The 24,985-nt window shown below is 34.9% G+C and overlaps 1 protein-coding gene across 42 annotated transcripts in view; it reads right to left on the bottom strand.

The window, feature by feature from the left end:
• Positions 1-24,985, bottom strand: part of CLASP2 (cytoplasmic linker associated protein 2) — a 177,633-nt gene that overhangs the window by 40,740 nt on the left and 111,908 nt on the right. For 8 of the 42 annotated variants that reach the window (XM_077865948.1, XM_077865958.1, XM_077865956.1 and 5 more), the window contains 8 exons: positions 21,189-21,359; positions 20,656-20,763; positions 16,998-17,060; positions 15,925-16,031; positions 14,057-14,080; positions 12,395-12,639; positions 10,955-11,018; positions 180-343 (listed from right to left, as the gene is read on the bottom strand). In XM_077865948.1, the coding sequence (XP_077722074.1) occupies positions 180-343; positions 10,955-11,018; positions 12,395-12,639; positions 14,057-14,080; positions 15,925-16,031; positions 16,998-17,060; positions 20,656-20,763; positions 21,189-21,359 (946 nt within the window). Of the gene's footprint in view, positions 1-179; positions 344-10,954; positions 11,019-12,394; positions 12,640-14,056; positions 14,081-15,924; positions 16,032-16,997; positions 17,061-20,655; positions 20,764-21,188; positions 21,360-24,059; positions 24,087-24,985 lie in introns of all 42 variants that reach the window. The other 34 variants (XM_077865949.1, XM_077865947.1, XM_077865945.1 and 31 more) reach the window with 7 other exon arrangements.

Here is a 24,985-nt window from a genome sequence, read left to right on the forward strand (position 1 = left end):
AGTGTTTGATTTATGGGCCAATGTCGCATTAGCTATACCCATGTGAATGGGCATCATTAGCAATTTTCAAATGAATATGTGGCTCTAAATGGATCAAAAGGACTCAGAAATCTAAACACAGAAACCAAACATTCCTGATGACTACTGGATAAACTTGAAATATATGAAGAAAATATTACCTTGTAACATCAAGGGCTTTCTGAACTTTTGCCTGTACAGACCCAAGCAAATCAGCACCCATTTTTTTTAATAGTTGTGTTAGCAGTACAAACAACCAGTCCTGAAGGTCATCTTTGTGGACTTGTATAAAATCCACTAGAGTCTCCAAAAACATGCTGAATACCTAAAGTGGATAAATAGGGAAAGGGAGAGAAAAAGGAGGAAATATTGACCTTTATGATCAATTGAAAATCAAAATAGAAAGGGAATACAGGAATCAGAGGCACAGCGATTGGCAGCCAAGCGGAAAAACAATCTCTCTTGCTTTTCATTGGACTCTGTGATACAAGAGTACGTTTGAACTGTTATCCAACTTCTGCCGAAGTTCAACAATTAGCTATTCCATGCAGCATCACTTGGTAAAGAAACTTTGGCCATAATGACTGCCACACCTAATGCTGTCAATGATGCCATAGCTTAAAATCCAGTTAAACTGAAATCTATTTTATCTGAAATTTAGGGCAAGGAATTACCTATTGATAGCCTCACCAGCTCTTAGCTCTTTGGAAGAGTGGCACTGAGTTAATCAGGTAATGACTTTGCTGACAGTTACCTTAAAGTATAACAACATTCTGACATACTGGGCTAATTAGAGACTCTTAGATATCTCAATCTGTCAGTTGTCACAAAGTGGTATGAGATACATTATTTATTAAAACTGCCCCAAATGTAATTTTAAATGATCTGGGATAACTATAACTGTACCTAAAATAAATTCAGGATACAAATCTACATCTTAATTTTAGTGATTTCTAAAAAATTATAGATGGCTATTAGTTTCTATTTTTCTATTTTTTTTTAAAGATTTTTATTTATTCATGAGACACAGAGAGAGAGAGAGAGAGGCAGAGACATAGACAGAGGGAAAAGCAGGCTCCCTGTGGGGAGCCCGATGCAGGACTTGATCCCAGGACCCTCGGATCAGGACCCGAGTCAAAGGCAGCTGCTCAACCACTAAGCCACCCAGGCACCCCAGTCTCCATTTCTTTTGATGGGTTTTTTACTTGGCTGCAATATTAATCAAGTAGTTTGAAAAGTTTTATGAGATAAAAAATTTTAAGGAAAGGAAAGCTAATATTCTTAAGTAATGCATTTCATTAAGATACTCATGAAAAATGACCAACATTAAGGTTCTATCTCTATAAGAAATTCAATTCATACTGCAGAATTTATTTCTAGGTAAAGAAGAAAAAAATTGTAGGACCAATGTCAGCTATCATAAGACAATGTATAATCACAACAGACTATAAAAACTATGGTTTAAAAAAGCTAATAACCTCAAAACTTTGCTAATTTGAGGAGTAATGAGTTTTGTTCTCAATATATTCCTTATTCTTGAATTTCCTTTATGCAATTATACATGCACTCCCATTTTTTCTCTTAACTTAGGAATGAAGGATTTTCCTGATTAGAATTATAACTAAGGTTTAATATTTGAATCTGAGTTAGAAAAAAATAAACTCTAGCTATTTTCTCAAGACGCACTCTAAGTGTAAAAGCAGAAACTAGGACTATCTTAAATTTTCTAATATTCTCTGATTCCCAGCCAGTATCTTTTCAACACTGCTCTTATTCACAATGAAGAATCATTAACTTCCATCCCACTTTCCCAACCATACCTAAAAACCTAGCTTCTCTTAAATTTAAAAGTCGGCCCACTGTCTCAATTAAATGGCCTCTGGCCATCTCCTCTGGGTCTAGAATACTGTTGAGGAACTCCACTAAACCTACTTTAGGGCAAATGCATGTATCTAATTTAGTACTGACTCTTATTGGTTGGCCCCTGGCAAATCTGCCGGGTAGTGTGTTGGACTCAGTTAGTACTTGCCTAGAAAGCGGATTCTTAAAATATTTAGGAATTTTGTAAGCTAGCTGATAGCTTGAAATCAGCAATGGCACAAGTGTTTACACCTAAGGAATTATAGCAAACACTACACATCAGGGCTTTCTGCCCATCCCACAAACCTAGTTTGCCACGCACCACACTCAAATTCTTTAACTTTTAATCTTGCTTTAACTCTTGTCTCTTCTCTTGAAGATTCCAACTTTAAGCTTTCACTATAGCAAAATCAATATTACAATTCCCAAGTCAACTCTCCCATTTTATCTGGTTCTCAGGAAACTGAGAACCAGAAAATTATGTGACTTGTCCAAGGTTTCCATAGTGAAAGGTTGGGTCATGACTTAAAGCTAAGTTAGTTGGTTTTCAGCTGTGTTCCATCCACTCCATTATGAGATAACTTCATCTACTTCATTGTCATTCCACATAAATTCTCCACTGACTTTCCCCCTACTTTCATTTCCTCCATAGACATCCTTCTGGTAATTGTTTTTACATGGGAGAGCCAATTTTATCCCGGTTAAGACTCATCTTTCTATTCTGGATTCTTGCTCTCCATATGGTCTCCACTACTATCTTTATTTTTATATTCTCAATCTCAATCCTTTGCGTATAGCTACAAAAGATAACATCTTAAGAATTTATCCTTGTGTTTCCTTCCCACCAATTATCTCCTAATCACAAAAAGTAGTAGCTTTTTCATTAGTTTGGGATGCTTAGTCATTCTGTAGCTTGCCACTGCTTTCCCATTATTATTTCTTTTCTTTCTTTCATTTCTGCTGTCAGGGATTTTCCTTCTGCATTCTAAATGTGCAGTGATGGAGAGCCAGTCTTCATGATTTGCTTTTCATCAAAAGTGTGACCTTAACAGGCCCCCTCTGCTCTAGACTACAAAGCCTCATAACCTCTAAAATAGCTTTTGGCCTTTCCCAAATCTGTTCATTATACTGTCACTATAGGCACCAGGTCTTTCTGACCTCAAGTCTGGATTTCTGGAAGAAGCCAGGTAAGTACATATTCTAGGCTTTGTAGGCCATACAATGTCTGTCACAACTACTCTGCCACTGTAGCACAGCCAAAGACAGTATGCCAAGAAGTTAGCACAGCTGCATTCCAATCTAACTTTATTTACAGAACAGGTAGCAGGTCAACTCATGCTTCTTTCTTACCATCAAACTGTGATATCATTCTTCTGAGAGAAACAAAATCCTCCATCGTCTATAGAATAGTCTACAAAATAATGTCTCAAATGCTTAGACAATGTTCTAACTCTCCAAACTGACCTTGGACTATCTGGCAACATAAAGTCTTTGTCCCTGAGCACATCTCACCACACTCCTGGTTTTTTACCATACTCCTCTATTTACACACAGCATGTTTCTCACTACAAAGTTTACCACTCATGTCCCAGTCAGAAAGCTTCTTACACCACTTAGAATTTGGCCCCTTGGAACTGTTGTGGGACTTACTTACCAGTGCTATTTAACTTTTTCTGTATTTTTATTATCTTCCCATTTGGAACATATAACATTTGAGAATAAAGCCTCTATTTTTTACATAGTCTTGCATTACCAGTTAGAGCCAAGCTCAAAGTTTATCAGAAGCTGAAGACTGAACAAAAAGCTGCTCAAGGGATCCCTGGGTGGCGCAGTGGTTTGGCGCCTGCCTTTGGCCCAGGGCGCGATCCTGGAGACCCGGGATCGAATCCCACATCGGGCTTCCTGCATGGAGCCTGCTTCTCCTTCTGCCTGTGTCTCTGCCTCTCTCTCTCTCTCTCTCTGTGACTATCATAAATAAATAAAAATTAAAAAAAAAAAAGCTGCTCAATTAATGTGCGGAAAAAGTTCCTTAAAGAGTAAGGATTTCTCTTACATGGAGAGTTACCCTGTAATTGGTAGCCAGCCCTTTTTTTCTCAATGGCAAGGGAAGATATAAGATCTCCCCTTCAACCCAGCCAAGATTAACTTCTTTCTCTCTCCTATAAACTTTCTGACATCTCCCATTTCTCTGGACTCATGCCAGTCATTTCCAGGAGGCCCTTTCTTTTCATGCTGACATATCCAAAGTTTATGTTCCTGACAAGATCTGAACTGCTATTTTCTTTAAGAAGATTTCTGATTCTCCTAAATAGAAATTTCTCTTGATTATATATGAGTACAGATGAAAAAAATGTAGACATGTTATTTATAGTATTCCACATAGAGAATTCTATTATTTTCATAATATTTAAATCCTATCAATAGTACTTACTGATAATATACATGCCTATATATATCTATCCAAAACATATACTGAGAATTTCACATAAAATTTTTTACTTGAGGGCAGCCCAAGTGGCTAAGCGGTTTAGCGCCACCTTTGGCCCAGGGCGTGATCCTGGGGTCCTGGGACCGAGTCTCGCATTGGGCTCCCTGCATGGAGCTTGCTTCTCCCTCTGCCTGTGTCTCTGCCTCTCTGTGTCTCTCATATATAAATAAATAAAATCTTAAAAAAATTTTTTTTTCTTACTTGACACTCTATCACAGGTTCACTGATGTTAGATGTTGATATCCTCCCATTTCCTTACCTAAAATTAACAGAGAAAGTGGAATGTAGATATGCTAATATTAGAGCTAAAAACTTGATTTCAGAAAAGAAATTTGAGAGCCACTGCTCCATAAACTGTTTTCTTTGCTTTCATGGAATGAAATTTATAGAATATTAGAAAGTACATATGGGAGGATTAGGGCTAAAGATTTTTTTAGTAATTGTGGAAATTGGGAATTATTTCTAATAATTCAATAGAACCAACCTTCAATGGAATCAGTTTATAATTCCACATATCTCACAGGTGTAATTTATTGGAAAACAATGGTAACATTTGAGCTATTACAGTTGAGGCAGTCTTTTCTCAATCTCACTTCTATCTTAGGTGTGCCAGTCATCAAATAGAGAACAGAAGAACATCATCAAATTAGATTAATTAGTAGATTAAAAAGCACATCTCCAAACAGAATGACAGTTTGCATGATTGCAAATAGCATTTCGTGGATTGCAAAGGGTCCGACACTGCATGAACTCTTCGGGAGAGAAAACAGAGAAAAAGGGTTAATTTCACAGTCATGCAGTAAAGTTAGGTTTCCAACAAATATTGAACCAACTTACTCTCTATTGAGAGTTCCAACACAGGGGACAGCATGCAAAAGGAAAAAAAGAAAAAAAAGAAAAACACACAAATTAGTCGCCATCAATGCAAAGTTCCTGTATGGAAGAAAAACACTTAGAAAATAAAAGTGACAAATGTTTTTCAAAGTTTTATGGTAAACTCAAAATAGCTTTTAAAATAAGTATTAAATGAATAGTATGAGAGAAGAGCATGGGATTTTCTTGTGTTTTTCCCTCACCTCCTTGCCAAAGAAATTTAAAAACAAAACCCAGAAAACCAACTTCTTTTCCAGACCTCTAATATCCTGAGGCTCAACTTCTAGAAAGAATCTATAACTAACAGACACCTGCCCCCATTTCTGAACAGTGCCAACATTTACTTCTAAAGTACAGCATCTAGTTTTTTTCCCCTCTCTTCAGAAACAATACATTCACAAGTTAAGTGATATCTGTGAAGGTTTAGAACAACTACAGTTGTTTGGAAAGAAAAACTAGCTATTTATACCACAACGTTGAATTTTCCCAACATAAGATATGCATTATGGTCTCCTGCTCTTAGGACTGCAGGCAGCTCTGCTGTCTAGAACACTCTTTGGGAGACCAGATGAGATGTGACCTGGGCACTCAACAACTGTGTCCTATATTAGTTGCTACAGGTTAAATTCCTACCCTAGCTCTTCAAGGTTCAATGGTATGACTTCAAGACATAGGACGTATACAGATCAGAAAACGCCAATTCAAAGCATGCATCTCAGGGAAGGTGGCTCTTTTCAAACAGTTACTTTAGAGGCCAACATCAGAACACATAAGGTAACTTCTGGCATCTGACACTTCTTACATTTAAGGGGAAAAAAATGATTCTAGAACAGTCAAAATAAAAATCTTCCCTGAACTCCTTAATTCTTCAAACTCATTTAAATTTAGTTTTCAAAAACTTATGTAATGCTTGGTATATTCTTGGGGCTTTACAAATATTAACTCATTTAATCATCCTCACAACCTTACGAGGTGGGTATTACTATTAACTCTATCTTACAGATTAGGAAACTAAGGCACACACTGCTAATAAGTGTTGGAGGTAGATTTTGAACCCAAGTAATCTAGCTCTACTATCCATACTTGTTAGAACTGTGTTGTATTGTCTCTCGAGAAAAATATTAACAGGCATTAAATCAAACATTTGCAGCTTCTGTTCTAAATTATTGTCATACATATGTCATCATTCATCACTTATTTCCATACTGGTATCTGAAGTTAAAAAAGGTTATCAAGTTACAAGCATCAAATAATTTCAGCTTGTAAACTACATTTGCCAATCTTGTTCCAGGAAAAAAAATCCAGTATCTATTTCAGTGGTATTTAGAAAGAGCTCTTTCCTTACCCTTCCTTTTTTGGGTGTCTGCACTATATACTAGAGCTCGCCTGATACTCTAAAATATGTAAGAGGGGAACATTCTGTGGCCTGGAGAAGGAGATCCTTCATGAAAGTGGATGGGACTGCCCACACTGTTTGTCTAAGTATCTTGTTTCTGCTGAGGACAGTAGGTAGTCTCAATCATGTTGTGCATTAAGTAAGAATAACCTTCAGTTATCATGGCAACAGGCTATTATCCAGAAGGTGTTAACACAGAAACTGAAATATTGATTTCATGAGAAAAATCCACCTAACTAAGCTCATGGTATGAGACGTCTGTCTCCTCCTAAACACTATGGTCCATTCTAGGGGCAAGGCTTCGGACATTTTCTGCCCTGTGAGGTTTCAAGACATTTGAGGTTACTGATAAGTGACCACAATTCACTAGTAGTGGAGAGCTAACCCAAGCTTGAGGAAGACAAAGAAGTGTCCCTGATAGCACTTTTCAAGGCTATGAGAAAAGTGTATGGCTCCTTTGAGGACATGGACATACTTCAGGCTGGCGTGAGAGTGAGGAAGAAATGACAAGCAAAATGATAGGCTTTGTTTGGACATTATCTTGAGGGCAATGAGTAGTCACCACAGGGTTTTAGAAAGCTGGTAAAGAAAATTACTCTTTTATAAAAAGATTGCTAAAGGATGCAGTGTAGAGGAGATGCAACAGGCAAAAGACCACTATGTGTTCAACTAGCAGTGAGAATGGAGAGATATTCACAAGGTAGAATCAATTAGGATTAAGTGAAGTTTCCAGAATGATGCCCAAAATCTTCACTTGAGCAGTAAGGGAATGGTGATTTCATCTGAAATAAAGCAACAGAGGAGGAAGAGTAGTTTTGAGGTTGATGACGACCAATAATGCAGGTGACTTAGAAAGTACGAGAGAAAAATATGGGCTGGAAGTACATTTTTGGGAGTCATTAGGTTACAGCAAGCAGTAACTTAAGCTTCAGATAAGGTATAGAATGGAAGAAGAGAGCCTAGGTCAAGAATCTATACAACACCAACACTTCATAAAATACGAAGATAGGTGCTGTAAGAAGACAGAGTGTGAGGAAGACTGGATGAGACACAACAGGCACATTAACAACAGACACATCACGTTCTTTAAAGTGGCAGAAAAAGATACATCAAATCACTGACAACAAAGTTGAAAAACAAAAAGGAATGTCAACCAGCAAAATGTAACTTATGAGAAATTCATGGAGGCCAAGCAGATGAGACCATATTAGCAAAAAATGATGCCCAATAGAATAGTGTGGCCAACAACAGCTTCAAGTTTCCCTCCATTTCAATAAGAGGGAAAGTAGAAAGAATGGGTTTCTACTGTTAAGATGGCTGGTTTGGAGGCAGGAAATGGGAGTTTTTGCTTGATGGCTTCTATCTTCTGGGTAAGCTAAGAAGGCAGGACATACACTTGGGGCATAATGAAGGTTGGGAGGTGAATAGGCTGCAGTTTTGAGGAGAGAAACTTTTGACATGGTCTCCTTGAAGAACAGAGGAGATAAATGAGAGGAGGAGGATTACAAGGCAGCATTGAGCATTTAGACAAAAATCAGTAATGGAGAATGGCAGGAAAACACAGGAATACACAGGGCTGATTTCACCCAGGGGACTGTACATTGTTTCCCTTCAGGAATCCTAACCGTCAACCAGTGGCAGGAGCTCCACCAGCAGAGGTTTTTGAACATGTTTCTATTGTAGTGTCAATAACCCAGAACTGAGCATAGAAAACAGGGATCAACAAACTATGGTCTGCAAGCTAAAAATGGTTTAAAAAATTTTTTTAAGGGAATTTACAAGAAAATTAAAATTTCAATGTTCATAAATAAAGTTTTGTTGCAACCCAGCCATATTCATGTGTTTACATACTACTTATAGATGCCTTTGTGCTATAATGGCAGAGTAGTGGTGACAGAGATCATTATGGCCCACAAAGCTGCAAATACTTACACTCTGGCCCTTTACAGAAAAATGGTCTACTTCTGATAAAGAATAAGACTTTAGGGATCCCTGGGTGGCGCAGCGGTTTGGCGCCTGCCTTTGGCCCAGGGCGTGATCCTGGAGACCCGGGATCGAATCCCATGTCGGGCTCCCGGTGCGTGGAGCCTGTTTCTCCCTCTGCCTCTCTCTCTCACTCTCTGTGTGTGTGTGACTATCATGAATAAATAAAAATTAAAAAAAAAAAAAAAAAGAATAAGACTTTATTTGGAAAGAAAGTAGAGTATTATAATCAGTTGCTTGATCCTGAAGATGGAGCTGTTGGTACTTTATAAAGATATATTTGAAAAATGGGAGGGATTTGCTATTTTAATATCAGGATATAATGCAAAAGCTCAAATTAAACCTGACATTTTAAACTCAGCACAGTATGGTGATGTATCCAGTTTATTCTTAATGAATTACATTATTGGAAGAGCCTCTGATGGACAATCACCAAAGGTCAAACAAAAACAAATTAACAAAAATCCTCCCATTACAATGGTCTTCAATGAACTACCTAAAGAGCCAAAAACCTAATTAAACAAACAAAACCATATGGGTCAGTAAGAATTGTATATAGTTATGAAACCTGATGAAAAAAAACCAAAAAGTCACCTTCATGAGAATTCTAGGGAGGACTGCAGATGGTTCTCCATGTCTATTAAGGGAAGACAAGTATAAATATTCAGTTCAGTTCCTTTCCCAACGTCAAACTCAGCTTTCCTATTGATCTCCAAGAGACTCTTTAAAAAGTGTTTCTCTTTATTACTGTATAAATTCTAACATCCAACTAAACTGTATTATTTTCCTAGCAGAAAGTAAACTGGGACTTCAAGAAATAATCCAGCCTCCATTTTATACCTTCCAGCAGAGAAGAATTATATCACTTATTAAAGATGTTTTAAAATTTTATTTTTTAAAGTTGTATAGATAATTACTGAAATATTGTTTGTAAAACAGGTCTATCCAGATTACAACTGTCTTGTCCTTTGGTTTATATTGGCACGAAAATATATCAACAGCTAATTTGTTCAGGATTTATAGACATTTTTGCATTAAAGCAAGCCTTACAGCTATAACTAGTGGTAGCAACATAAGCATAAAATAGTCACCTACACGTTCAGTTTGAAAGTCATAAACTTCATTTGTTTATTTATTTACTTTTAGGTAATTTGTAGGCCCAGTATGGGGGCTTGAAACTCATGACCCTGAGACCAAGAGTTGTACACTCCACTGACTGAGCCAGCCAGGCACCCCTGAAAGTTATAAACTTTAAACAAACTGCTTAACCAAGTGTTTTTTAATCTTTATCTTTAACAGAGTTTTGCATTCTTGGATAAAATAAATATACCTTCTAATAGAGGATAATCTTTGAAAACTTTTAAAGTAGAAGCAATTTATAATTTTTAGCTGGATTTTAGTTTATATCTAAAGTAGGATTTTATTATCCTTAAAGTAAGTGTTGCAAGTAAGTAAAATACTGAAAACAGAAAGAAATGAGGATGATATGTACAACAATAAAGTGAAGACAATAAAAAATAAGGTGAAATTCATTAATATTTTTCTATAATTTCCCTTCCACATCTCCCTCTCATTTAGGCTAGAAATTCTCATGCAGACAACTGGTAACCTAAAAAAAAAGACAATAAAATTTCACCATTGTCAGACACGTTTCTGAAAACAGAGTAACCAAATACATTTTGCAACAGTACTATACTGCAAAGTGAAACAAAATTTCCCGGTTATGGATGCAGGTTATACCTAACTGCTTAAAAAATAAAGTATGTTTTAATCAACATTAAAAATTAAACAATGTTTTGAAAATTTTTATGGACTATTTCAATAGATAAAATCCTTTTTAATGTTACTACCAAACAATGGCTGCTTAAAAAATAAACAAATATTTTTATGTTATTTACTGGCAATTCTTTTCTACACAATTACTCTTTTAAGATACGAATATATTTACATTAACACTGTAAAAGAAGAAAACAATAAAAAGTTCTCAAAAAGATATTTTTTCAATTTACCCAATTTTTTTCCTTTATAAACAGTAAAAAGTTTCTAGTGATACAAATACATTCAGTTTGATTCCTTCTATGAGTGGTGCTTGTTAGTATATCCCTCAGCTTATATATAGTCTCAGATAATCTCTCTTTGGAGAAGCTTAAATGGTTACCAGAGAGCAATTTCTAAATTATGTATGATATCAAACAATTTCAATTATGTTTGAAAAGATTATTACCATTCTGGGGCAATAATAAAACAAAAATGGCTTATAGTGCTTTTTTTTTTTTTTTTGACAATCCACAAATGACATCTCATAGGAGTAAATAATCTTAAATACTAAAACATACCTTGCCATGAGGATCAGCAAACATTCTTGTGAAAATTTCACATAATCTTTTCAGCTCAACTCGACTGTCAAAATAATAAAGTAGCTTATTAATATATTTCTTTAAAAGATTATTTTTATTTAAGAGAGACAGAAAGAGCACAAGCAGGGGGAGGGGCAGAGGGAGAGGTAGACTCCTGAGTGGGGAGTCCAAGGGGCCATGTGGGGGCAGGGCTTGATCCCACAACCCTGAGATCATGACCTGAATCAAGGTCAGATGCTTAACCAACTAAGCCACACAGGTGCCTTGAAAGTAGCTTATTAATATCTTGCTATAGGAAGAATCCATTTAAAAGTAACCTTAGCTGTATTTAGGCTTCTTAAGAAAAAAATTCAGTTGCAACCCACATTATTTTAAAAGTTAAAAGTTATATAAAAAGAACTACAATTGTATTTCATTAATGTAGCATGACCAGGGAAACTGTACAAATGACATTCCCAGCACATGAATCTTACCCTTTAAATGCTAGGATGTTTTCATAAATTTGGTCACCTGAAGGCTAAAATCTTTCTATGCTATGGCTACCACCTTGCCACTGATAACGATATACTGAACCTAATATTAACCTAATCTTGATGGGGTTAAGAACAATATTATGATTTATTGCAATGATTCATGAAGTATGATATGCAAACATTAAAATATATTAGGCAGTGCCCAGATGAACATCTATTTTAAATTAAATAGTTTTACTACTTCATAAAGTAAATATATTGGTAACAACTCTAACCCTGATGTCAGGTATCAAGTCAGGAAGTAGCCCTCTAATTTTCCACTACACTCAAACTTTACGAATTATCTGAAACTAGGTTCTTAAAGTGGTTGACTAGAGATGTTTAAAATATTACACAGACAAAGACAATAAAGAATTTAGGGGGAAAAAGGAAGTAAAAGCCATTAGGAAAGGAAACCTAACCAAATCAAACTAAAAACCATAATAAAGTTCTGTTAAAAGAAATTCACTCCAATTCCATTTTGTATTACGCTAAGATTCACATACTATGTGAACACTAAGAATATACCTTCATGTTCAAATGAGCATAAATATTCTTTCCTCTCACTGAAAAATTTATCCAGAATGAATTTTAACAAACTGGCCAGCTTTAATCGTATGCACACTTTATTATTTCTAATTTTAAATATTAAGAACTTTTTTCATGAACTTGTATTTGTGGATAAAAAGCTTCCTTTTAAATAAAAATTTCTAGTACAGATAGTATGGATGGTCCTGAAGCTTGGGAAAATATTTTGATGCCATCTTTTGAATTTATCTTTTTTAATCATCTTTTGAATTTAAAACAAGTCTGTTCCCATACTAGTATCTCTAAGGGGTCATGAAAACAGGATCGAGTTGAAAGTGCTAACCTGACAGGACAATTATTTTAAGACAATGCAACTCACCTTAGTGTTCTCTGATTTTTTAATAAGTTCTGCAGACCCAGGAGGCCTTCTTTCCTTTCTGACCAGTTGGAACTAGCACATCTATTGAGGACCTCTGCCACATCTTCCGTCTGCCTCATATACGTAGGAATACTACCATTTCGAGAACTATATGAGCGTTCTGAGCAAGCACTAGATGCATCGCTGTTGGCGTCATCATCTGAATGCATTCCGTAGGATTCATATCTTCTTCGGGCAGGTTTTTTCTGACATACATAAAGGCTCTCATTAGCAGTAGCCAAAAGAATACACTGGTATTTCACAATTTCTACTGACTGCAAAAGGACTGGTGTTTGTTTTAAAATCAGTACCAAGCATGCGGCTAATCACTGTAATAATAAAATTATTATCAATGTTGTATCAATCAATTGATAATTGATTTTATTATATTTAGTTTTGCTTCAGAAAACATGTTTTAGAAGTTAGTAGAAATATTTTTAAACTATGGGATATAGAAGAAACAAAACTATATGAGAGTACGGATATTAAAGTGGGAAGTGCTCAAATTATGTTTTTTTCCCTCTTCTTTTTCCTTTTCATGGAAACCAAGAACTACTAGAGTATAAATGAATAGAAACTACTGGAAAACTGAGTTGGTGAGAAGAGTATTACTTTTTTAAAGGATGAGAATGGATTAAACACTTTTTTTCCTGTATGATCTCAATTTTTTCCTGTCTACCTTCTCTTTTCTCTAATCTTCCTTTTACGTCTGCTACCACTTCTCTTGGCACACTTTCTTCCTTTGTACCCAACCCTATGTTTCCTAGAGAAGTGAAAAACAGACAAAAAATGAGGAGAACCTGTTTGGCTTACTATTATTTTTAGGAGGCAAGCTTCTTGAGGGCCCCCCAAGTTTTTCCCAATGTGTCTATTTCAATAAATGCAAGAAAGCCTATTTAGATTCCTTTGATTTCTTTACATCTGAAGCTTATTATTTAAATATAGGTAACTGCCAATTTACCTTGCATAATAAAAATTATGAGAGAGGGTAAATAGCTTATTTTGTGATTTCTTTGGAAGAACTGGAAATACATCTTTATGTAATCTAATATTTGATTTTAGGCTGATGAGCAGTGAAGACATTTCTATGAAACATGTTAATAAGTACAATAATTTAAAACCATTCCAGTGGCTACAAATTCTCCGAAGTCTAAAATCTAAAAACAAAAATCAACCTGAATTTAAGTCAAAATAGCTTTATAAAGACATTTCCATTACTAAATAAATGTCTTTCACTGATTTAGAGATACCAACTTAATTTAGAAAGTGCTAATGTGGTATTTCTTGTGTTCTCCAGAATCAGGTTTGTTTTTTTTTTCCGCCCAGAATCAGTTTTGTTATAGACATCAGTGTGACTGATAACATTTCATTTGTATGGAGTAGTCGAGCTGGAAGGACAAGAACCCCTACAGGACAGTTTGTTCAAGTGGCATTTCCCTATTGATAATCATATATACAGAAAAATGGATGTATTAAAGAATGAGATTCTTGAAACTAGTAAGCTACTTTCACTTGAGCTACTTTTACTTGAATATTTTCTAGAGACTATCATCTGTTAAATTGATGAAGCAAGAGAAAAAAGTTACAGTATCATAAGATGTCAGAAAACAGCAATGTCTATACCTTGGTCCGTATGTCTCCTAAGAGCTGAGAGCAGTAAATTTTTAAAGAGAAAATTGAAAATAATGAAGAACATTTTGCTAAACAGCACAATGAAGTAGGTATAAACAATGCCCAAAATCAGAAACATTAAATTTTTTTATAGATACATGAGAACTGCTTATCAGCAGATTAGATCTTTAATCTTGCCAATACCTGTAGTCCTGAGCTACAAAAATATTCCTGTAACCAGTTTTCCTAAAGAAACTCAAATTTTCTTTTCTTTTCTTTTTTAAATAGGTTCCATGCCCAGTGTGGAGCCCAACACAGGGACTGAATTTACAACTCTTGAGATCAAGACCTGAGCTGAGGTCAAGAGTTGGATGCTGAACCAACTGAGCCACTAAGATGCCCCTCAAATTTTCTATTTCAATCCTTTTGTCATTTCCAAAGTTAACTTTGTTTCTGTGATTTTCCCAAGGTGCAAATTAAGCTTAATAGTTGGAGAGTTTTTTCCTAGAAATTAATAGTTATAATTGGAATATTTATGCTATGCAAATAATAGAAGTAGACAGAATCAAATTATTGGGATTCAACTTTTAGCCCTGGTGGTGGTCGTTAAATATTCCTTATATAATTCAAATACATCTTAACTTAGCATTTATTATAGTAGTTCAAGAATGGTTATTCACTTCATAAAATTTATGTGAGCATAATTTAACCGATAAATCTTCCATTTAAAAAGAAACTAGAAAACATGATTTGAGAAATAGTGATGAAAAGAGTAAATTAAAAGCATTTGACTGATGTCAGATCATCAGAACAAGAGGTGATCACTCTATCTCCATGCTCAAGAGAACAAAGTTCCTACTTAGTTGTATTATTTGTAAAAAAAATTAACCAAATGGCTGAGGTAAAGGGAAAAATTCAGTGCATATAGACTGCTAGAGCAGAACTACATATGTTACTACATTTATCATATTACAGCTGTGACCAATGACTTTTTCAAAACTTATTTTTCAAATATATACGGCATAAATTGTATCATATCAACACTGGTTAAGATGTGATATAAAGTCTTAAAAAACATAATGTATTTTTAATTTCAAAACAAAGATGAGGCTTTTTATAAGTTCTTTGTAAGAAAGTGAGTAAATGCTTCCCAAACATTGGATTAATATAATTTGAAAGAGAAAGTGTCATACTGAATTGACTTGGGAAATTGGCAAAAGCCAATTCCAGTCGCTGTTTAAATGACACTTCCTTCAAAATTTTAAGTGAGAAAAACAACAGTGATACATGTGCAGCACTCTTCTGACAAACTATCATGGATCTGGAGATAACGTTTTTAAACCTCACCATCTATTGTGTCAAGTATAAAGAGCCAGGAAGATATCTTAATTATCACATCTTGAAGTTATACTTTCTCTTAGCTCAGAAAACATAAGTAAGACTAAACAAAATCCTATCCCAGACTAAAACAGTCTCTAAATACTCAAAGTTAAAGCAAGCTCTGAGATATATGCTTGTAGAATAAATATTTATGTACTAATATACCCTTATTCTCAGAGTACTGCAGTGCATAAAACACACCATCATATTCATGACCTCAGTATTTATTTTCTTGACATGCCATCAATTACTTTTGGCCTTGGCTTAAATTTCTGGCCAAGAAATATTTTATTTTATTTTTTTATTATTTTTTTTTCCAAGAAATATTTTAAAGATCAAGAATTGATTATACTGCTCTGCTTTTTACATTACCCACATGTGATCTTCCTAGATAATCCACAAGCATTTTCCCATGTCCTTTGCCACACTGGTGGGCTGGCTTACCCATACTTTAGTTTCATAATTGGAACATCTAATAATAAGGAAATGGAGAAGAGTACCAAGGCATCTGCTACAGCCTCCTCCACATCAGAACCTGTGTTCAGGACTCGCATGGCACTGACAGAAGATGACAGTCGGCTTGACTGGCTGATCCCAAACCCAGGACCTAATTCATCAGAGGGAGGAAAACAGCTTTGAGAGAGTCATAAATATAACAGCATCACATTGGAAATTTTAAGATCCTTAAGGGGAGAAAAAAAAAAAAAAAAACCAATGGAGCAAAGCATTTTAAAAGCAATTCTGTATTTTCTGTGTACATTTGGTTTTTGGTTAAAAAACAAAAACAAAAACAAAAATGGTAAAGGCAATTAAAATTACTGACAAGTGTGTGGAAAATTAATTTAAAGAATAGTAGCTATGATACATTTATGACCAAAAGATAGAAGAAAGAATGGCTGGCTAAGGGCTTGTGAATCTATAGCCCTTGTGATTAATCCAGCTCTATCAATCAGGCAAATCTCATCCATACAGGTGAGCCACAGAGTAGTCCGAACAAAGATCAAACCTCAAACCAATAATGATTAGGGACCTCAATAAAGCCAAACTAGTTTAACAAGGGAAAAAAACCTTCCAATTATTATTTCTTCTCCATCAAGACAGGCTGATTTCAGTCTATAACCAAGACATGTCATTTGATATTTGTTAAGCACCTACTGTGTGCCCAACATTCTGAGGTATGTAAAGACAAACTAGAGTTGGATTCTCCCCCTCAACTACTTTCTACACCATAATTTACAATTAAAACACTTCATCCACCATTTTGGTTTTTTTTTTTTTCCCCAAAACATGTACAAAGATGAAGTACATAATTGAGAACATAAAACAATTCCATGTTTAAAAATGACATAACTTAGATTACATACATACAAAAAATGTCATCTGCCAGTGAGGAAAAATGCCCAAATAAGGTAGTGGAAGGGGATAAAGTTACTTGGGAGAAAATTTTAAAAAATTACAAATGACTTATTATCCAACAAATTAAAAACATGAATATACAATTCAATGAAAACTGAAAAGGACAAAAATCTGAGATGAATGTACAGATGATAGTGAAAATGTACTCATCCTTCACCTGAGGCCCCGTATACATCGGGGGCGTAGAGGGCACCAGTAGATCTGGAATGGTGTCTGGAGGCTGGAATAACAGGACCATACAAACCTCATCTATTACCACAGAAACAAGGAATAGTGGCAGCACTATAGTCAGGCAAAGGAGAGTTAGTCAACACTGGTATTACTAGTAATAGTTAAGGATCAGAATACTGCCAGTAAGGCAACTGAACACTAGCACTGTAATATCATCCTTGACACACAAAAGATCTTACACCTAAGGGGACAGACATAAGCCCACAGGAGACAAAAAAAGCAAGTATTCAAATGGAAGGAAATGTCAAAAATACAAGCATGAAACAAAAAAATGAACATTGTAGTTAAAAAAAAAAAACCACTATGGTAATTAGTAATCAATAATAATCCTATCTCCTTTAACCTTGAACCCAATGAGGCAGGTATTACTATTCCATTTATAGGTGGGTAAATTCAAGCATAGAGAGAAGTTAATTAATGTGATCAAAGCCATAAATTAGTAAGTTAAACACCTAAGTATCTGTCCTCTTTCATGGTCTTTGCTCTTAAACAGTATATGTACCATCTTCACATTGTTCAAAAGATAATATATCTCATTTACATTAACCTAAACATTTTCTATAATGGTTCATAGAATGTAAGTAAGTTCTGCATTCAGTAAAAGGTTCTTTAAATATCAAAGAACATTTGAACACAAAAAAGGGAGCATTAATAATCTAATCAAGACCTATAAATGTGACGTCTCCATTTATGACATGTCTCTCTGAATCTAATTTTAGAGTATCTCAAATTTTGTATCTTAAAATCCTGATTTTCCTAACACCACAAAGTCAGTTTTCTTCTTATATACCGAAACAAATAAGCTAGGAAAGACTCATTTTAATATTTAATGAAATAGATTACTCTTATTTAGATATATTAATTAGAACAGTTAAAATACTTTTATTACACGACCTTAATGAACGCAAAAAAAAGATCAAAAAGATTGAAAGGGTTAAACAGAAAGAATACTACACAAAAGGTTTAATTAATCCTGAAAGGTGACTGGTATTGTGAATAAAAATACTGATATATAGTTTTAATTTTACCTGGCAGAAATAAGTTTTGAAATGGTTGAGAGTAGAACCAATATGGAAATGCCTAATGAATGAAAATTTTAAAAAAAATTTTCTGGAACCAATCCAGGTAAGAGGTAAGAGGTACCACTCACATGCTTGTAATAACACAAGAGTTTTTTTTGAAACCTGCCTCCAGAAATAAACATAAAGTAGGGTACAAGATCCAGAGAAGTTCGGCTTTGCTCAGCTCTGCTTTTTTTCTGATGCTTTAGAAAGAGCACTGTACTTGTGCTATTTCACAAGTACATTGGCCTTGTACAACAACTGAGGGCATGGCAAACTTTGGGGCTCATCTGCTGAATGGTGATATTCAAGTCAGGTAAAAAAAGAATTCACCAAATAAACACATTAAGGATAGCAGGATGCAGGCAAACACAGCAAACAATGAGAGTGGAAAGGATAAGCCGATCTTCGAGAATGCTACCCCACCCTTACCCCTGTGTAATAAACAGGGCTAATCTGCAACCTTTATTATGCAGTATCCATATATGAATAAAATGACTATAAAAATCAATTCTTCTAAAACTATATGATTAAAAGATATAATCTTCTTTAACTATAGTAGAATGTTTCATTAGAATCAGGAAAACAGCTTCCCTTAATAATAAAAATTTAAGTGATTTAAATTATCAAAAGGAGGCTTTGAGATGAATCTAGAAAATGAATGGCTAGCCACTATTTCTCTCTTTAAAAACAGGCATATTAACAATGTTTTTTAAGCGATTAATAGCTGATTATAAATTTCATTAATCTCTGACTACTGCACATGTTTAAAAGGTACAGAAAAACATTTTGGTCTCCTCTTAATATCTTTTTTTTTTTTTAAACAATTCAGCAGCATTATCATTACACAGATGCAGATATTATACCACTAAAAATACCTAAGACCCTTGCCACTAAAGTAGAAGAAAACTACTTCTAGGCAAGCAGTTAGAGCTTCAGGGGAAAGGTGGAGAAGCAGTAGTGGTGGCCTGGACGATGATTATAATGACCAAACGTTCACTATGTGCCCACTGCGGGGGATTTGTTTCATGATTCTCTCATTATAGCTTCTTCACAAACAATCCTAACAAGTACGTACTATTATTATCCTAGTTTTATAGATGAGGAAACTCAGGTACAGAAGTTACAGGACCCAGGCCATCTGACCCTAGAACGTATGCTTTTAAACTACCACATACTCCACCTTCCTTCAATCCTTCAAGATGACATGCTTTATACAAATGTAGGATTTATTTCATTTTAAAACACATATACATGGAGATATACCATGTACACCTACATGTATGTTTATGTGTATGCATATAGTCTATACATATATGAACTAAAATATTGTGTATGATTATTGTATATAAACTAAAAACATCTCTTGCAAAGTACTGAAAGGGAACTCTGGGACCTGGGACTGGAACAGGAACAACAACGGCTGAGGATATCCCTGTCGGTGTCGCTAGCTCAATGGGGTTTCCTAGGTTCCTGCCCTATACAGGGCAGTCTAGTGATTTATTTGAACCAAATGGCCCAGGAACAAGAAACTAATCTCTAGATATTCTATACTAACATGTCTATTGGAGGAAATAATAACTCTAATAGACAATGAATAGAACTATGTTCTACTTAAATGTCACAAAGTCCAAGGAGAAATTCTCCAATTACTACATTTTATAGAATTAAAAGAAAAAAACTGGAAATAGTTTTAGGTATGTACACAAAGTCCAAGGAGAAATTCTCCAAGTACTACATTTTATAGAATTAAAAGAAAAAAACTGGAAATAGTTTTAGGTGTGTACATACTAGTTAAAAAGTTGAAGAAGCATGCAGAAATTCTAAAAATTTTCAATGTAAAAAACTCTGCCTCTGATTATTCTCAAATACTAAAAGTTTTAAACATTTAAGATTTTTACGATTTAGGTAACTATACTCCTATAGTCAAGGTTAGAATATAGCTTACATAATCAGGAACAGAGAGGTTTTACAGCAGTGACATGACACAAGCTAATATATGGGAAACAACTATTGAACTGTAAAATACTATAAAAATATTAATCTTCCCCATTTTAGTTAGTAGTTCATATGGCATTTTGCAGCACAGCACTCTTCCTAATAACCTAAGTTAAATATCTAAGTTGAAATGTTAGTATTTCTGCTGAAAAAAAAACTAACAGCACTTATTTTATCAAATGAAATAGCCCATACTTCACTTAGGGGTAAATATTTAAATATTACCTTTAAATTGTATAGATTTATCTTTTAAGATAAATCTTGAATTCAATATTCTGTAGTTCAAATCTGTGTGATATTTACTTGATTATGGAGGCAATTTGTTTATACAAGATCTAACTTGCTCACTTAAAACAAGTAAATGTCAAAGGAATTTCCCAAACATGTAATTTCCTTCTGACTCTTTCTTCTATCAGGACCGGAAAGAGGGGCTGTCAATGAAGAAAGCTAAACTCCAAGTCTGCTGAGGTTGTTATCAGATGCTGAGGGGAAAGAAATGCACCCAACACCTGCCCAAGTACTTACCAAGGGGCTGAAAAGAGCGAACAGGACTTGTATCCCTGCTGCTCTCCCGACTGGCTTCCCGGCTGCATCCTTGACTCACACTTGGTCGAGGAATACGACTACTTCGAGCTAAAACAAAGCAACAGCAGCACAGAAAGGGAGGAAACAAAAGACAGAATTTGAATTGTGATATGCTATTTTATTTTTCTTTTAAAGAAACTGATCAATCTTTCTAAGGTTGAGAAGAAATTACTTTTGATAAAGCATTACCAGGAATATAGTTAAATTTGAATACAGTCCTCTAATTTGTATGAGATTACAAGGGTAAAATGGTATTCTACAAACATAAAAAGGCTGCAAATAAAAGGATTAAAATATAAATGAATTATATTTTTCAGGTAAGATACCTAATTTATAATCTGTATCTCAATTTTCCTTGAATTGAGTTGTTTTCTTCTAGCTTCTAAGTGTCCAACTGATGTCTGTCATGCTACCCAATATCCCAGCCTGAAATATGAAAGAAGAAGTCCCAAGTCTCACAGAGAATACCTTACCCACTGACAGTCTAGATGGACTAGCCTCTCTGCTACAGCCCTGACTCCGAGGTATCTTGCTTCTCTTCGGTGCTGAGGCTGAATTAATCAAGACTCTTTGAACACCAGAGCTCACAGTGGAGAGGGCTGTTGTGGTCAGAACTCTTCCTGGAGACCCCGATCGGCTGCCAGCTGAACACCAAACATACATACAAATGTTAAGATGTGAACTCTAAGAGAACTTGTTGAAAGAATAAAAATTCAAGAAATACATCTGAGAAAACTGGGATAATATGGCAAATTTTAAGTTCAAAGGAAACGGACTGAGGAAGACATATATAACCACAACCTGGAAAAAAAAATATGCTATATATACTAGGACTAAACAGTAGAAATAATGTAAAATCCATTTTCACTTTTGGGGGGTATAGGATGCTATGTTTAATAAGGACAACACTAATAGTATGTTTCAGAATATAAATAGTATAAAAGATTTTCAAAAAATAACTTCTCTGACAATGCATTTCACATGGCTATAGCTATGTATTAGAAAGCTTATATATTTGCAAGGAAAAAAGATTAGCCATTCCATTACTGCTATTATTTTGTTAAGAATATAATAAAAACTTTGGGATCCCTGGGTGGCTCAGCAGTTTAGTGCCTGCCTTCAGCCCAGGGTGTGATCCTGGATTCCTGGGACCGAGTCATGAAGTCTGCTTCTCCCTCTGCTTGGGTCTCTGCCTCTGCCTGTGTCTCTCATGAATAAATAAATAAAATCTTAAAAAAAAAAAAAAGAATATAATAAAAGTTTTCTCCACGTTAAAAGATTTTGCCTTCTGAGATGTCGCTGAATGCGTATAACAAAATTATCTTGCTTCTATGTGCACTTTGCAATTTGCCTTTAAACAGAAAAGGATTTTGAGTGGCCACACTTAGGATGCAGGGCTAATGAGGACAGAAAAGAACTAAAAGCAATGTCAAAGAAGTCAGACCCTTTCCAAACTGGTGATTCTCAGTCTTGGAAGGCAGAGAATACATGGTCAGGGGAAAAAGACAGAGGCAGCCAGACAAAATCTCAGAGACTACAGCAAGGGTTTAAAAAAAAAAAAAAGTTAAGAAACATGGCAAGCTGCATGGGTTAACTTTTAAGGAAATGAGCTCCTTGTCAATCAAAACATTTTATGTATGCATTGAATGGAAAAAAAACTAGATAACTACAAGATAAAATTTAATTCTACATTCTGAATGGTAGCATTATAAAGGGGAAAAGTTAAACTTGCACTTAAATAAATGAAAGCAACTTTTCCCCTTTGTTGGGCTTCACCTCTCTTAACCAAAAGGTTAGTCACTGCTCACCTTGTAATCTTACCCAATCATTTCCATAGAACAAAAACTAAAGACTCAAATGTCAATGTGGTCAAGCAGCAGATGTTAATGAAGGAGGAGCACTGAGTATAAGGCAGGGAGGGGTGACTTTTTAATTCCAGCCAGCTGTGTCTTGAGGTAATACCAGCTAGGTTTTAGGGTTTTTAAAAACATGAAAACTTTGAAATTTTCTCATTTTTATCATGTTGTGTAGGTCAGATGATACATGAATGGAGGTAAGCTGGTTGTGGTGCATGGGCTGCTTATCTGTGACAATTACTATAGCTCTCTTGGCACGGTCTTATTGAATACAATTTAAATTCATGCTTAATTCCTAAACTTTACCAGCACACAAAATGAAAATTATCTTCCACTGATTACAGCAATACTGTATAAAACAAAGCAGTAATTCCAATGAAATTAGCAATTTACGTAGAAGGAATTCTAAATTATTGCAGGGTAATTATTCAACTCTACTTTAAAGCGATGGCTCATTTCAATTGTTTCTTGGTGTTTCAGGTGAAGAATCTTCAAATCGGATTTTTTCAGTTATAACCTTAAGGATACCCACAAGGCACCTATTTTCTCCATGCAGTATCTAAACTAAACATACACACCAAAACATCCAAACACCCAACATGCCACAAACTCACAATGCAAGATAAGCCAATGGAATATTTTATGGGACACTTGCAACAATATAAAAAGTATAAATAATGAATTGAATGAACACATACAATATGATATTCTGTTAAAAACAATATAAATTTAAGGGGTAAAGGTGCTGTTGGAGACTGGAGAATTCCTTGAAATGCAGGTCTATTCAGCAGAGAAGAAACATGCGGTATAGAAGCAGAGTAATCACTCCATTTATCCTAGGTTAACTGTAGTCAACAAAATTATGCAAGCTCACACTTTCTCTATTTAAATTCATTCATACCCTCTCCTAGAAAATAAAATTGCCAGTGTTCATTTTGCTTTCATCATTACCCTCTCTTCTCTACTGACTCCAAACCCCTACCAACAGTCAAATGCCTATGACTCATGTTGGAATTATTTGTGCTTAGAGAAAATATCAAGGTTCTTTCCTCAGCCAAGAACCTCATAGGCTAATTACTTATAAGAAAACCACATGGTTGATGAAAAGGGACATGATCTACCCAGGGAATAGCATGCTACTAGAAAATAATCTGCAAAACTTAAAACTGGATACCTAATTTCTCTCATGCTACCTAAAGTTTTCAAACTACCACTTTATACTTTTTACAAGGTATTTTCAAGGCATTACAAAAGCTCCTTTGCTTTTGAATGACTAAGCCTGTGAGATCAACTTAGATAATTTCAACAATTCAAGGTTTTGGTAATAAAATGAAGACAGGCCAAAGATAATTAGCATTTTTTGCCCCAATATGGCTACACATGATATAATTTTATGTTGAGAATTTCTGCTGAATAGAACCCATTCTCAATAATGAAAATAGGTGATCAAACAACAGATGAACACACACAGAGTCTATAGATTCTTACCACCAATGGTATTAGCAGACTGTGATCCTGAACAAGTGCAAAGGCAGAATTAGGGTAAGGGTTATAATCCAGGAAGAGGGAAGGAGCAGATTTAAAATGAATGGCAGATGGAAATAAGAAAGCTTTAGTCAGTTCTTAGAAAATAAAAAACCCTGAAGCAAAAAAAGCAAACTTTAAAAGAAAAATCCCTAAGCCAGATGTCTGTAACAAAAGCAGTATATTTAGTAGCTTTTACAGCTGAAATCAGACACTCATGTACAAAGCAGATGAAATGAAGTTGCAAAAGTAAGTGTAAATTCTTCAGCTTTTCTTCTACTAATAGCCTATAATCTAAATAATTAAATGTTTAATTTTTATTATTTAAACATTTAATTTAAAACTACAGGTAAAGTACTACATCTTACAGCTGAAGAAAGCTTACATGAAAAAGCTAGAAAATTTTTTTTAAGATGCACAGAAAAAAAAACAACAAACAGCAGGGAGCGGGGGTGAGGAGACCAAGTTTCTGACAGGCTGTACAGCCATTTGTACACAACCAGTCACTACCGACAGTAACAAGACACCATCCTTACGTAAATATAAATCTGGAAGTCTCTCCATTGGGTATGCTTTTATTTATTTTGGTTAGTCATCAAAACACACCTGCTTTGACCCAAGGGATTTTTTTTTCCCTAAATGGTAATAAAAAAATTTGGAAAGATCATGCAAACTCTAATGAATTACTTCACAACAAAGTGAAGACGGAGGTCACAGCAATATTTCTGTGCAAATATGTTGTAAAGAAACTTGCATCAAATCATATAGGGCCATAATTTCTTTTTTCAAAAGAATCTGGAATGGAATATACAGTCATTCAAATAAATAAGCAAGCAAGCAAACAAAAACCTCTTCAATCTGATTTAAAACCTAAGTGATTTTATAATGAG

Source organism: Canis aureus, chromosome 22 (assembly GCF_053574225.1).
Source record: "Canis aureus isolate CA01 chromosome 22, VMU_Caureus_v.1.0, whole genome shotgun sequence".
Classification (NCBI taxonomy): domain Eukaryota; kingdom Metazoa; phylum Chordata; class Mammalia; order Carnivora; family Canidae; genus Canis; species Canis aureus.